At 54.3% G+C, this 14167-nt stretch overlaps 3 protein-coding genes across 3 annotated transcripts; 1 reads left to right on the top strand and 2 right to left on the bottom strand.

Annotated features, from left to right (window-relative positions):
- The first annotated feature begins 93 nt into the window (after nucleotides 1–93).
- Nucleotides 94–3855, top strand: EV422DRAFT_524726 (Rab3 GTPase-activating protein catalytic subunit-domain-containing protein). The gene is made up of 2 exons (XM_053069999.1): nucleotides 94–3422; nucleotides 3503–3855. The coding sequence occupies exons 1-2, from the start codon at nucleotides 281–283 to the stop codon at nucleotides 3688–3690; spliced, it is 3330 nt and encodes a 1109-aa protein (XP_052926924.1). The 5' UTR covers nucleotides 94–280; the 3' UTR covers nucleotides 3691–3855.
- Nucleotides 3856–4457: 602 nt separating this feature from the next.
- Nucleotides 4458–5279, bottom strand: EV422DRAFT_566292 (GNAT domain-containing protein; the record flags this gene model as incomplete). Its single annotated transcript, XM_053072418.1, has 1 exon — nucleotides 4458–5279. One exon carries the CDS (start codon nucleotides 5277–5279, stop codon nucleotides 4458–4460), a length of 822 nt encoding a protein of 273 aa, XP_052926923.1.
- A 599-nt stretch (nucleotides 5280–5878) lies between these two features.
- Nucleotides 5879–13578, bottom strand: EV422DRAFT_577652 (uncharacterized protein). Its single transcript, XM_053073262.1, has 7 exons — nucleotides 12252–13578; nucleotides 11520–12176; nucleotides 11004–11458; nucleotides 9177–10936; nucleotides 8961–9031; nucleotides 6485–8900; nucleotides 5879–6387 (listed from the first exon to the last, which is right to left on the bottom strand). Exons 1-7 carry the CDS (start codon nucleotides 13089–13091, stop codon nucleotides 6254–6256), a joined length of 6333 nt encoding a protein of 2110 aa, XP_052926922.1. The 5' UTR covers nucleotides 13092–13578; the 3' UTR covers nucleotides 5879–6253.
- Nucleotides 13579–14167: the final 589 nt, after the last annotated feature.

The following is a 14167-nucleotide window of genomic DNA, read 5'->3' as shown; positions in this document are numbered from 1 at the left end:
TATCATCCGTTCTCCGCTGATTGCTTTCTTTCCATCATGCCTGCGCAAGTTCTTTAAGTTCTTCAGGCTGCAGTGCTGCGCCCTGAGGTGAGTGTTGAACAGTGCACCCAGGGAGACGCAGGGCTGAGCATTTGGCCCACCGAGCGAATGACGCGCCCCCCGTAAACAAAGAGCATATAAGAAGGCCCCGGCCGCTGGAGAGATGCCCTCGCCTTTCCGGGTATTGACCCAGACAAACATTACACTAGGCCATGGTTGTTGAATACTCCCACTCCACCACATGCCTCGAGTCCTCGCCGAAAGTACCAACGAGATGGAGCGCCCCGCCAGGCTGAACGAGAATCAGCTCCCCGAAGAAGACGAGTTCTTCGAAATTGTCGACTTCACGTCAGCGTCGCCCTTCGAGCGCTTCACGGCTAACCTGGAGCTTCTGCTGCCAGAATGGATGCAATCCCAAGATGAGGGAGTCGACGAGCCCCAACTCAGTCGCTCAGCGCACGTGCTGTTCTTCGAGACGGAGTACACCATAGCATATCATCGCGTGTCTCCATTCCAAGAGCACGAGGACTTCGTCCTCGTTGCAGAGAACTCACATATCATCCACTCCTGGACTGGTTTACCGGTCCTCATTACGATCGTGCCGCGAGGTCCGACCAAGCCGGAAACGTATGACCTGAGCACGACGAAACTGCTCCTTTCCGCATTCATCGTGGCCGCCGGCAATACGGGCTGTCAGATACCGGCGTTCGTACCTGTGGGTAACGCATGGAAGTCAATGTGGGCAGGCGCCGGTCTGACGCCCAACGGGGGCCAGCGTACCTACCGTATGATGCATGCGCCCTACGTTCCACCCCAATGGAACACCATGGAAGGCTTGAAGGGACTCGTCCGCAAATGTTTTGAGGAGGAGATGGCATTTGAACATCTGCAATATGAGATAACAGCTGCAGTGGCTGCGACATTCACTACGCAGATCTCAGAAGAAGATATAGAATTTCGGGAGTATGCAGCCGTTGCGGCCAGTGGGCCGGCAAATGATGATGATACCCACGACGATACAGAAGAAGACGATGATGAACCACGGACAATTCCATCCATTCCTTCGTCTCCAGCGGCAACAGAGATCATAGCGTTACCATCTGGGCCATCAGCCAACCCACTTCGGTCGCTCAATGTCCAAGCAATCTTCCCCCGAGAGGACATCCGCGCCTATTATGGCGACCTCGACTATGCGACCGCTCCAATGTGGAGATTCGTCCCGAGCTTTGTCCCTGGCGACATGCGAGACACGCGAGGCATGCTGGCTGGCCTTGTGGGGCGCCTTGTCCATGTGTGGCATGGGGAGGAGCAGACCATGCAGCAGCCGTATTTTGCGAAACTCCCAGGTGCAGTCATGCGTGGTGTTGGTCCCACCGGCGATTACGGTGAACAACCACTCTTCGATCCGACCGATGCCACCGAGAACGCTCGGGCGCTTTTCCAGGACGTGTACCAACAAGAGCAGATCGTTGCAAAAGGACCCGGACCGGACTATATTCCAACAGTAGCGGATATAATCGAACAGTACCGATCCCCGCATCTACTCCCAAGCCGATGTCTCGTCGACAAGTTCACCCTCCGACTCTTGGACTGGCTATCTCCAGAATCACCTGCTCCCTTTCGCATGACGAGCGCCGATGTCACACTCAGGACCTTCTGGTCGGAGATGCTTGATCAGCTGAGGATATGTTGGGAAACTGGCACGCAGATACCTGGGATCTGGTGTGGAGCCAACAACGAGAGCATCGAGCTCCGTTGGAACCTCCTGTATCAAAAATTGCAGCTGTTGAACTACTGCATTGGAATCAGGCGCGCTAAGAATGAACACAGTGAATTGCCGCCTCGGGAGGTGGGAACAATCCCCGAAGAGTCGGAACCTCCGGAGGCTGGGGAACCTGCTTCGGATAATGATCAAGTACATCAGACCTCGATGCTAGCCTTATCCCACCGCGTCCTGAACAAGCTGACCGATTTGTCGTCCACGGTTGCCAACGCTGACGGGTCCATGTTGCCCAACATGCTCTCGGCGGTAACCCGTCCCGCTCTGACGTCGCGATTGGGCGGCGCACCGGTCGCACCGTCGCCGCCTGATCGCCCTTCTTTGGTCGGGACGAGCTGGAGTAGCGATAGGAGTTGGGAGGACATCAAAGCTCGGCGGGATAGTGGGGGAACGGGCTTCGTTGTGGGGAGCTTGGGCGTGCGGAGCATTGGGAGTTTTGAGGAAGCGGTTGATCCGTCTGTCGACCATGGGACGAAACATAAGCAGCCAACGCCGGTCGAAAGCGTGCAGACGGATGATGAAGAGATGTTTTTCGACACGATGGAAGACGTTCACGAGGAGCACAGTGCGAGGAAGGCCGAGGGTTCCTCAACCGGCGACAAACACACCGGGGGAACTAGACCTGCCCCAATTAGCCGCTCGTTGACCGAATCCTTTATTCATCTCCCGCCATACCCGACTTCTACAGCATCAGCAGAGGTTCCACACACAGACCGCTGTGGACACAAGTCCCCCCTTCCCTTCACATCTTTCGCCTCCCATCAACCGCTATACGTACCGTTTACTCAAACTGCCGGACCACAGACCGAAGACCAGATAGTGGAATTTGAGAGAAGATTGACGCATCTGTCCCCACTCGAGCGTGCTCAGCTCCAGAGCAGGGGTTTAGAAAGTGACATGAAAGCTTTCAAGGCCGCAAACCCTGGTTGTACCATGGAGGACTTTGTTCGGTGGTGGAGTCCCCGTGACTGGATCGAGAACACCGGGGCAGGAAAGTTTGACGACACACAGGAGGAGGAGGCAAGAGGGCAACAGAGTGCAGTGCCAACGGGGAAGCTGAGCGGCCGGATGAGTGAGCCGGGCAATCTCTGGATGGAGATGTGGCGGACCGCGCAACCGGTACCCGCCAACGAGCAGATCCCTTTGTTCGATCACAACGAGGTGGCTGCCGACATTTTACGGTGGTTGGCCAACCTGTCGCCACCACGGCTAGCCACCTTACTCGTCCCGCAAGCTCTCATCCAAGCATATCGAAGCGTATCGAGCCATGCTTTCGTGCCTCTCCTGCCACCTCTGCAGAACCAACTGCGCGACTTTGCGAACGCCATCCTAGCCGTCGCCGATGAGGACTTTTCATCCCACATGCGTACTCCATCCGCAGCTGGCCGCTCGCACGCCGCTTCAGCTCACGCAGCCGTTGACCACGCTTTAGAGAAACTGAATGACATGGAGCAGACGCTGGGGATCGCAACCGCGCTGTGGAGACGGCTCGGCAACAATTGGGAGCTCATCAGTGGGATCCTGCTAAGTGAGGGCCACGTTATCTTTGCGGATGAGGATTCGGTGCGCGAGAGGCAGAGTTTGTGGGAGATGATTGCAAAGGGTACGTTTTTCACTCCCTTCCTCCTTTTCCCCTCAATCATTCTTATAATCCTCATCCTTTCCAACCAACACGCTTCACAGGCAATATCCTGCCAGCACCCGACACAATCGAGTACGTATTCCGCAAACGCCTCGCCGTCCATTCGGGTCCCGAGGACTCTACCATTGGTGAAGAGTGGGAGCAGGAAGAAAACATGGGAGTCCAGCGGATTTACGCGATGGTGCGCGGCGGCGAGTTTAGGATCGTTGAGGAATCTCTTAGCGAGTGAACTGTGTCCTCGGTTAACGATCCGTAGCGTAGCCCCTTCTCCCTTAGCGGATAGGAGTTAGGGTCCATCACCATCCGCGCGTAGTAGCTTTTGAAAGCTTTTGACATTTTTGGTTGCTACTTTTCATTTCATCTCAATGGCATACATTCATGGGGGAGTTTGAGAAGCTAGCACTGTTCGATAAAGTTTATTACTATCAACGCAATTATAAGAGTGCTGCGCTGCTATCCTATTGCTCTCACTATGCAGCGTCCGCTTTGCTTTAGTAGATCCATGTCCTTACTACGCACGAGCGTCCCATTCCCTATAACACTCTCATTCCCACGCGCAACAAGCACTGCAGCCCCCAATCGCTTTCCAAATTCAAGAACGAATCCGGAGCTGTCCATCTGTATCGTATTCCACGCCAGGGTCTTCGTCTCGCCCTGATAATCCCTCGATGATCCTTCTCCTCAACACCATGCAGAATGCATCCCGCTCATCTCGTCCTCCCTCAGAGGCAGCACCGCAAGCTCTTCCGTCCCTGGGCTTCGGTAAAGTGGTCGTCGACGGTAACGGTAAAGACGACGGGCGTCAGGGTAGCATGACGTTGCCCCGCTTTGGTTCACGACGCCTTTTGTCACGCGCGCCTTCGATTTTCCTGCGATGTCAGAGCGACGCCAGCGAGCTCGAATAGACTGCAGACAAAGCCACTTCACGGTATCGCATAGAGCTGGACGAAATGTGACACAGTTCGGCGGTTCCGTCGGTATGTCGTCCGGACGAGATCAAGATCCCTCCTGACCCGTCTGCTCACCCTTCTCGCCTCTGACTTCCGCGGGCCGGTACAATCTCAGATCGACGCTATCGGAAACCCCAATGTGCGTCACGTACGTCGCGAATCTCCTCCCCACTTCTTCGAACCCGAGTTTGCCCAACACCCGCAAAGACGCCGTGTTACGTGGATCCACGTCGGCAAATACGAAACTGAGCGGACGTACGCCGAGCCCGTCGTCGTGGTCGCATTGGATATCGCCGAAAGCGCCAGAGAACATAGCGTCGATGAGACCGCGGAGAGCCTCGGTGGCGTAGCCTTTGCCCCAGGCCGAGCGGCGAAGGATGTACCCTATTTCTGGCGGACGGAAGGCGCCAGCTTTGCCGATGACTTCGCCGGTGCTGCGCTCAACGATGAGAAGGTCGAGAACCGGTTGAGGGTAGACCAGGTAGGTCTTTCGTCCTGTAGGTGAGGTCGAGGTCGAGGTCGAGGTTTCAGGAGTGGCAAGCTCGCCAAGTAACTCGCCGTTCGCGCCGTTGTCCGTCTCCTCCTTCGCTTCGCCGTATGCTTGTACCATGCCCCATAGCCATTTGGCGGTGACCTGAAGCGACTCATGGGGCGGGGTTGACCACCAGGTCATACATTCCGGATCGGATAAGCACGCATGGACGGCCTCGATGTCCGCCCAGGTGTAGGTCGCTGGGCGCAGGAGCAGTCGGGGCGTGAGGAGTGTGTGCTTGGGCGAAAGAAGCAGCGGCTGAGGCAGAGGTGGCGGGGAAACCGAGTTCTCGACTGTTGCGGGCGTGATTTGGTTCTCAACCGTGGCGGTCGTCATCATCGGCAATTGCAATTGGTGATAACTTATCAGATACTTGGAGTGCTTCTCCAGACCGCCACTAGCCCGACTCTCCTTTTGTACTTCCTAGTTTCCTAGTTCCTTCATTGCTTTTCCAGCTCGTCTGTCGTTACAGGAGGAAAAAAATGGAAATGCGTTGTGGCCTTTGCTTGTCCTCCTGGCGTAGGTTTTCCAGCTTGTCCACAACGCAATGATCGAGACGTGAGAGAACCTATCAGTGACCACATACCTCTCCTATCTACATCTACCTTCAGCACAAGAGATACCTCTCGAAGCTCACCAGCAACCTGCCCGCTACTGAAGTCGCCGGTCCCTAATTGGCAGCCAAGCTTGAAGCAGTGTTTATGTGGTTCAGGACTGTTCAGGAAGGAGTCGAAACGCGTACATACTGTACAGTCAGTGTCCATAAAGCTCCGACCCCCCCAAGATTAAGTCAGAGTCGGCGCGTCGTGACGGGACGGTCTGGTTGGCTGTTAGCTCTCTGGTTAGCCTCCCTTTCGCTGGGAAACGCGCGACTCGCTTTGTGAAACGGTCATTGAAATCAGTTGAAATCAATTATGGGGGGGTCGGAGCTTTATGGACACTGACTGTATGTTCGCAAAACTCCGCCCAAAAGCGACACTGCCGCCCACACGGGAGCTTATCCCGCCAGAGAAGTCACAGCATATCAATGCTTTCCACCTTAACATACGCCTCGATTTTTGCTACGCCGTGACTACATAATCTAGACAAGCGGATTGACGACGCCGAAGAAGACATACAACTCCCTATGCGGCTGCTACGGAGCTAGCGTGCACTAATCCCTAATGCATCCCCCCCTACTCCTTTTTCCCCTCTGATAACTAACTGGTAACGCTTCTGATACCGAGAATGCCTCACACTGCATGACGCGAGGAACGTTATACAGGGTGAAACGCCTTCTCATTTTTGCTCCAGCCACTCACCTCTTCCGGTTACATAGGCCCTCCGACGGCTCCCAGAAACTCGGCAGCCACGCGATTGCCCTCCGCCAGCTGGTGACTGCCGCCGCCGACGGTTTCTCCACATTCAGGGCATTGCGACCTTTCCATTGCCCCTCCGCACTCACCTTAGTAGAAATGAAAAAGTAGTATTGAGTTGGCTAAACTGATCGAGAGGGACGAGAACGGATAGGTTGTATAGGTTCCCACTTCCCAGACACTCACCGATAGTGTAGACGTGTCCATTCGGACAGGTGTACCAATGCCCTCCAAAGCTGCCCACGTCTCGCCTCATGGCCTTAAACACCTCTCGCATCTCCTCTACTGTGACAGGCCGAACCGTCGTTCCTGTAACGAGTTCTTTGGCGCGTTCCAGGGTCTCGCGAACGGCACCGGCCCGCTTTCCTTCCGGATCGGCGACAAGCGAAGCATGGTTTCCAAGAAGGGTCAAATATTCGGCAGCGGCGTTTTGAACGATGTCGTGGGTCTCAGCAATCAATGTGTCCAAGGGCTCGTGGGATGTTGGGACAAGAGGTAAACCTCGCGATCCCACCATGATGTCGAGACTCATGAAGATGGCCATGAAGTGCTCGCATCCGGCGTCGACGGCCATTCGCCAGCTCTGCGTGTCATTGCAGCTGGTTTGCACCCGAGCATGCATCCCCACGTTCTGTTGGATGATCTTCCTCATGTCTTGAATGTACGGAAGAAGCACAATCTCAGTCGCCGTGGGTGGGCTTCCTTCCCGGGGTTTCGGCAGTGTCTCTTGCAACGCCTTGTTGGCAGTCGCTTTGACGAAGGTTGCTGCACAATTGATAAAGGACGTGCCAGCCGAAATGAACGCCTTCTCCGAAGGTCGCGCATGGTGTTTCTGCAGCAATTGTATCTGCTCCTGCACACTCTGCCCCTGGCGACGAGGAGGAACACCGGGAATGTTGTCCATCTGAGACAGCAAGACAACAGACCTTTCGTAGGTCCGGCGCGCGGGATGGTCGAGTTTAGCACCTTCCACTACCTTGAGAAGACTGTCTCTCAATTTTCGCGTCGCAAGCGCTTGCCGTTTGTGCTTCTTGATCACATCCTGGATATTTTTATTTACGACAGGCCTTTGTGCCTGGAGCGCGATAGCATCCTCCCTCCATTGCGTCAGCGCTGAGTCCAGTTCCTGACGATGTTGCTGAACGTCTACAGCCTGCTGAGCGATCTCCAAGCCAAACTTTCTGATGGTCTGATCCAAGAACACATGGTTCAGAACCCGAGCGTAGCGTCGGATGCCGCTGATCGGCGTGCGGCAGTTGAGACAGGCCGGCATTTTCTCGCATTTATTGCCAAGTGGAAGCGGTTCGATCCATTTGTCGGTTCTGGCGTCACGCAGGTAGTACGACTTGAGGTCAGTGATGCCGTCCATACTCTCAATAGTCATCGAGTGCTGACACGGGAGGACAACGAGAGGGCTTTCATCAGGGTCACTCTCCGCGAGTGTGGCTTGCACGAACACATCCACAACGCCATCTTTGTACTTTTCTTCAGCGCAATACCGGCAGGCCACGCGTGGATCCGGGCACGGTTCCCCACAAACGGATGGACACTGATGGCCGCATGCCAAGGCTTTCTCGCAACGCCGGTCGCAAGGCAGTCGCAGGCATGGGGCGCCACACGGGAGTAAGCACGGGCCGATATCGTGAGGGCAGAACCACGGGCACTGCTCCGCACAACTTGCGCATGAGTTTCCGCAGGACTTCGGACACTTTGCATGCAGGCACACTTGCGCACATTCCTTTTTGCACGGAGGACATTCGCTAGCGCTGTGGCACTTGCCGCCACAGGAGTGTCCGCACAAGAGAGCTCGATCGCAGATTTTGCCGCATGGGGCATGGAGAGGAATGCCGACGTCGGGGCCTAGCTGCTCTTCATTCTTGGATTTGTATATGCAGTCTCCGCAAGGGTTCTCGCAAGGATGAGAACAGTCCAAGATGGCACCGCAAGGCTTCTTGCAGCTGAACAGCGCATGCCTGCGATCAGAGTTCAGCAGCAGGTCACGGAGAGTTTGAGGTGTACCAGCGGCTTCAATTTGTCTTTTCTCATGGCAGGCGGCCTTGATGAGGTGCTTGCAAACAGGATGTACAATCTCGAATCGTTCCTTACAAACGATACTAGCGTTCTCTTCTTTCTTGTAGCAAAATTCATTCCTGGCGACATGTCCGCATTCTTCGATGGTCAAATCAATCCGCTCTTGACAGCGACCGCATGGTTCGGAGCAAAGTTTGCGGCAAGGGTGCCGGCACTTAAGCATCTTCGTGCACGGAGCCCGACATGCGAACCCATCGTGATCTCTATCATCGGGATGGCATTGCCTGCGGCAAATATGCCCACAGGACAGTGGATATTCACATGGCAACTGACAACCCCCATCCGGACTGAGCTCACGAACATCCTGGGCGGTCATGGCGTTCAATACGATGTCCGGATGACGGTCGCACTGCAGCGGGAGGGCGGAACCGACTAAACCCTGCTCCTCAAGGATGTCGAGCATCTTGATAAACATTTTTGCCTGGCCCCTTTGGCGAATAGTTGCGGCCGAGCCGAAGATATATTCGCCGTGTTGAGCGCGGGAAACCATCACGTTGACCCGGTTGTCTATCTGTATACGTTGGCCATGAGAATACGTTCAGGACAATGGAGGTAAGAATTTACGTCATACCTTCAGGAAACCTGTCCGGCCCTGAACGTTGCAGCGGACGGTGCTGATGACCACTACTTTCGCCTCTTCGCCTGTTGAGCACAGATAAGCAAGTTCACTCTGTTCAAGCGCCCACAGAAAACCCATTGTACTTTGGAAATTGTCGACCGTTGAAAGGGACGCGGTCCGCGGCTCTCACGCTCTGAACGCTACTCTTCTGCTTGGGTTTCGATGCACCTTCCTCCGCCTCCTGCTCATCGTCAAGCTCCAGCTCAATGTCCAGCTCTTCCGGATTGACGCCCTCACCCGAAAGCGCCTTGCTGATATCCGCAAAGTTTTTTGAGTCGATGTACAAAACCAACTGCTCCTTCTTCAAATACTTCCGCAGACACAGAAGCTGACCCGCATACGGAGTCAGGACCGCAATCTCACTCGCGCTGTAGCCCTGTTTGATCAAATGGCGCACGAGCGAGACCACCAGCCCAGCTTCAAATTCGTTCACTTTGGATCTTGACGCAGACTCTCCGTCCCCAGCACCCGCTTCCCGCTCGTTGTGATCGAAGAAGTACAGATTCTGTCGCATGCCCTTGACTTTGGGGTGCGACAAGACCGCCGGCGCATCCGTGAGCTTCGGATACAAGGTGCGGCGGAGTAGGGTGGAAATTTCAGGCCGCATTCTCCACTGCGTGGCAAGCTGCACGACCATCCCTTTGTCCACGCAATCGAGGTTCGCTTCCGCCATCCGCACCAGCCGCTCAAATAAAGACTGATCAAGATCGTACCCCGAATGAGAGTCCATGGACAGGTAATGTTCTTCGACTTTCGGACGCAATTGTTTTTCATCGCCGATGGTGATGAGGCGCGCTGCTCCGCTGCTCAGAGATGCGATCAAATGCGCCTCGAGAACCTCACCACTTTCTTCGTTAACGATGATGGAAGGAGCCAAGTTGTGAAGAAGCTTCATGTTGCTCGCGGCGCCGGTGGTCGTCATCCCTAGTACTTTGCATCCACGAAGAATCCGGAGCTGGGTGGCGGCGTTGATATCATTGTACTCTGTCTTCTTCTCCTCGTACTTCTTGCACTTTGCTTCCACATCTTCCATTAGCAGCTCGAGGTACTGCCGTTGCCAGTGGCTCATCATGGTCTGGCGTTCGTTCCGCGAGTAGTTCCACACATCGCAATCATCTAATAAGTCCCTCAGAGGTCTGTTGCGCTCGGGGTCAGGAGGGCCCATCTGCGCCACATCGGGGTGCTCGTGATGTTGTTGTTGTAGAGGGTACTCCAATTCATCCAAATCACGTTCCACGTCCTGCACCAAAGCATCGTACATGTTACTGTAATGCGGACCCTGATCCTGCAGCGGAATCGGCTCCTCCCCGTTTCCCAATCTGTACTGTATGTCGTCGCAACGGAGCCAGCGTTGCAGGAGGTCCAGGCTCTTGTTCCTGGCTCCAGACACAACATGAAAACCATCATCGCCATCAAAGAGAGACCGCCCGTCAGCAACCGCATCCAAATGGTCATTGAAAAGACCGGACCGCAAGTCCGCCAGCTTCCATTTATGTGGGGTCAAATGATATTCGCTAAATTCCCGAATTTTCGTCTCAAGCTCTACCAGGTCTCTCTCAATCTCCTTGGATTTTGTGACTTCGTCGCGGGTTTTTGCGCCGTACATGAGATTGTAAAGGTTCCGTGCCGCAAGCATTTCGCTCTGGCTTCGGCCGCCGACGCGGATGATATCGGTTTCCGGCACACCCGCTTTTACCAGATCTTCAAGAAACTGGTCCAACGCATGATTGGTACAGCAGACGCACAGGGTAGGCAGTGTGGCAGAGAGCTGGTTAACGCCGCCGGCGATGCGTTCCACCGTCGCTTGCAGACGTTGGCCCACTCCTCGAGGTTCCAGGTTTGCGCGGTTGGTCGAGATTTTGCCCATGTTCTCCAAGATCACCCTCATGATGTGAACTCCTATGTAGATCTTTCCGCAGCCAGGCGGCCTGGCAAAAGAGGCGCATATTATTAGGAAACAGCGCTGCGGCCGAAAAATCTGCCGTTTAGACATACCCCTGTATTACCGCAATCGAATGCGTGAGCGCAGCAGCCAGGGCATCGATTTGCGTCTCATCTAGAACCAACATTTCGCGCACATCCTGAAGCGTTCGACGCAGAAGCTTGTAGTCGGACACATCAACGTTCTGCAGACGGGCGTAATTGGGATTTGGCGTTTTGAGCAAACAGGTCAGGTTGTACGTCGTCCCAGGGACTATGTATTTCGGTAAAGCTTGGGAGGGCGCATCAAACACCAGCTCGTCGACGAAGGGAAAGCCCTCAGTTGGGAACGATTGAAGTGAATTCAGAACGCTGTATCCGGCGGTGAAGAAATGGCTCCGCACTTGGAACATAAGATTTTCGTCATCATCGGCTCGAACGCCTAGTTGAGTCGACGTAATCTTGAAAAGCTCAGGAAACTTCAAGAGCTGAACTCCAACTTGCGGTCGTCTGAGGCCCGTTCCGCCAGTCTCGGAATCAGTTAATTTTCCTGGATTTCTTGTCCAGGTTTTTCGAATTGCGATCAATGACGACTGCAAGGTATATTTGGCGGTCTTCGATCTTCGTGTCGTCCTCGACATCCTTCTTGGCGTTGAACCAAAGGACTACGATGGAGCCTTTCTGCAAGTGTTTACCGCCAGTTCCTTTACCCCAGAAGTCGGACTCGGATGATGCCCTGGCTGGCTCATCGAAAGAAACCCCCAAAGCAATGCCTGAACGTAACGTGGCGTTGAGGGACTCGATATGCATCTTCCGAAACACGACAAGATCGATGGAGTTGTCTCCTTCCATGCGATAAAAAGTGCCGTTTTGGCCCAATTTTCGGAGCGCCTTGGTGCCGTTGCGCACAAAGCCAGAAATTCCACGGCGTAGGGAAGCCAAAAGATCCTCGCGTACCAAGCGGAACTGTGAATCAAGATACCGGTCCACACCTCGCGAAAGGTGATGGTCGTCGTCGCGTTTAGGAAGGTATGGCTCCAGGTCACAGAACGTCTCCTGGAAGGTCGGAACGATGGAGATTTGGCGGAAATCTTTGAAATCATTGTCATGACGCGGGCCTTCCGGCCGGAGCTCGCCTGGTCCAGCCTGGGTGGCTGCCGACTTGAGCGACAGTCGTCCGAAAAGCTGCCGAAGATTCGTGGTCTTAGCGTCGAGCTTTGCTTCTGGAAGGATCATCGCTTCGATGTGCTATTTTTTATGGTTCAGGGGTCAATGAAGCGTTCGACTGAGATGAGTATAGGATGAATGAGAGAAGAAGCTTACCTCAATAAAGTTTGTCAGCTCCTTTCGGCCTGGATCTTGCACGCTCATAGGGAGGACATTATCCCAGCCTTCAACGATACTCTTAACTTCCGGAAGCCATGTCTTGAATCTATCTTCAGCTGCAGCGTCGGTATCCAGCTTCAGATATTTACTCAAGAACTTGGTGATGAGCAGCATCATATGGACCCAATTCTTCAAGATAAAAGTGCTAACGATATCCCCGTCCTCGGCGCTCTCGACAAAACGCGGGTCAACGAGGCTCCTTCGCTCCATCAGCGTCCTCGCACATTTCAAAACGTTTTCAAGAAAGATGTTGTTCATGAAGAAGACGTTATATACCGCTCGAAGCTTGGCAAGATAGAGGTCAGGGAGGTTCAGAAGCATGGCGAGACAAGGGATAATGACGCGTTGGAACGAGTAGGGCATCTTTTGCGACCCGACATCAACGGACATGTCGTGATTCTCGAATTCTCTAAGCAGCTCAAGCCCTTTCGGCTCTCCGATGGCCATTAGAAGATCTTCCGGCACCGAGGTGATCCCTGCCGCGGCGAATTTTCGAGCGTCGTGTTGATGCCGGAACTTTCCATTCCTAATTAGCCCATATATCGACTTTGCTTCACGGGTCAGATCCGGTCGGTTGGAAAGCTGCTTTGTTGCAGGGTCGCCCTTGCCGGGCGGGTTGGTCGTTGTCGGCAATCTCACATCTGCAGTAGGAGGTTTCACCAGTTCTCGGCCGGCTTCACCCCCGGTCGAGGTGTTGTTCTCACGACCCCGACCCCGACTCCGACCTCCTCCGCGGCCTCTCCCGCGAGTTCCTCTATCAGGTTGGGCGCCGAGCATCGGTTTCTCTGTGGTGCTCGCTGAGCCCTGTTTGGTTATAAAGGTTGTACTGTAAGGTTCTCAAGATTGGTCTGAGACTGTGCTTGTCTTAGACCTGGCGCTCAGCATAAATGGAGGAATGGTGACACGGTGTGTGTCATCGCTTTTTCCCCGCGGGGATTGCAATGCACATGTCCAGATCGACAATCGGATAACGGGTGACCTCCCGCAGTACACCATAAAGATGATTTTTTCGACGCCCCGCTTGACCCTCCTCGAGGCCTTCGGCGGGCTTTGGCGTCAACAGTGCGTACAGTAGGCTCGTTATGCCTGAAAGTCAGGTTTGCGAGGAAGACCTGAGGAAGGTCGTAGACGAACCGGAGGGTTAGTTCATGATGCTGCTGTATCGTATGTTGGAGGGTGTAGCGCGAGAAAGTTTTTGGTGTCGAAGCGCATCCCGGTGAGAGTGCCTCTGAACGGGACAAAGTGGATTGACGGAGTTTTCTCGAGGTACAGTACTCAATGACCAATCTCTGCTTTTTTTGACGGTTGTCGACCAATGCCCTTCCTTGCAAACGCACAAAATGCCAAGCGCGAAACGCGCGGGAAAATAAGGTTTTTAGGTTTGGCATTCTCAAGCCTTCTCAGTCTCAGTAGTGGCAGCCTCTCGTAGCCTGAGAGTAGTAAATTCGGATGCCCAGACCCCATGGTGGGGAAGACAAAGCGGTAGCCTCCTGAGTCCTCATATGGTGTGCTTGCAGAAGCTCAGAAAAGAGCACATAAGCAGGGATCGAACGGACGCGTCTCCGCATCAAAGGAGAAGGAGAGGCGTTGTCACCATTGGGAGTCCATAATTTGTGGAGGAGAGCTTCCATAAAGAATGCTCGATTTCTTCGGATCGGTCCCAAGTTAGGAATACCGCTTGAACAAACTACTACCACCGTTCTCGTATAGAAGAGTGTCAGTAGCCAACGGCGCGTTCTTTTTCAGACCGAAGAAATAAGCGCAACCTTAGACGTGTGTGACGTCGTTCAATCCACCTACAGCGACTGCCTATCTAGCCCACCATGGCCGCCTTGAAACGTTCAGGGTGGTTT

This window comes from Fimicolochytrium jonesii (assembly GCF_025526975.1).
Source record: "Fimicolochytrium jonesii strain JEL569 chromosome Unknown EV422scaffold_7, whole genome shotgun sequence".
Taxonomy (NCBI): Eukaryota; Fungi; Chytridiomycota; class Chytridiomycetes; order Spizellomycetales; family Powellomycetaceae; genus Fimicolochytrium; species Fimicolochytrium jonesii.
This window is presented reverse-complemented; position numbering and strand designations above follow the sequence as displayed.

Bases quoted from the DNA above. Each gene is read 5' to 3' on its own strand.
- EV422DRAFT_577652 (XM_053073262.1), bottom strand. From the start codon at position 13,091: ATGCTCGGCGCCCAACCTGATAGAGGAACTCGCGGGAGAGGCCGCGGA. The intron at 10,937-11,003 runs GTATGTCTAAAC...CTCTTTTGCCAG, and splicing joins TCGATTGCGGTAATACAGGG to GCCGCCTGGCTGCGGAAAGA. The intron at 9,032-9,176 runs GTGCATCGAAAC...TGTGCTCAACAG, and splicing joins TGAGCAGGAGGCGGAGGAAG to GCGAAGAGGCGAAAGTAGTG.
- EV422DRAFT_524726 (XM_053069999.1), top strand. From the start codon at position 281: ATGCCTCGAGTCCTCGCCGAAAGTACCAACGAGATGGAGCGCCCCGCC. The intron at 3,423-3,502 runs GTACGTTTTTCA...CACGCTTCACAG, and splicing joins GTGGGAGATGATTGCAAAGG to GCAATATCCTGCCAGCACCC.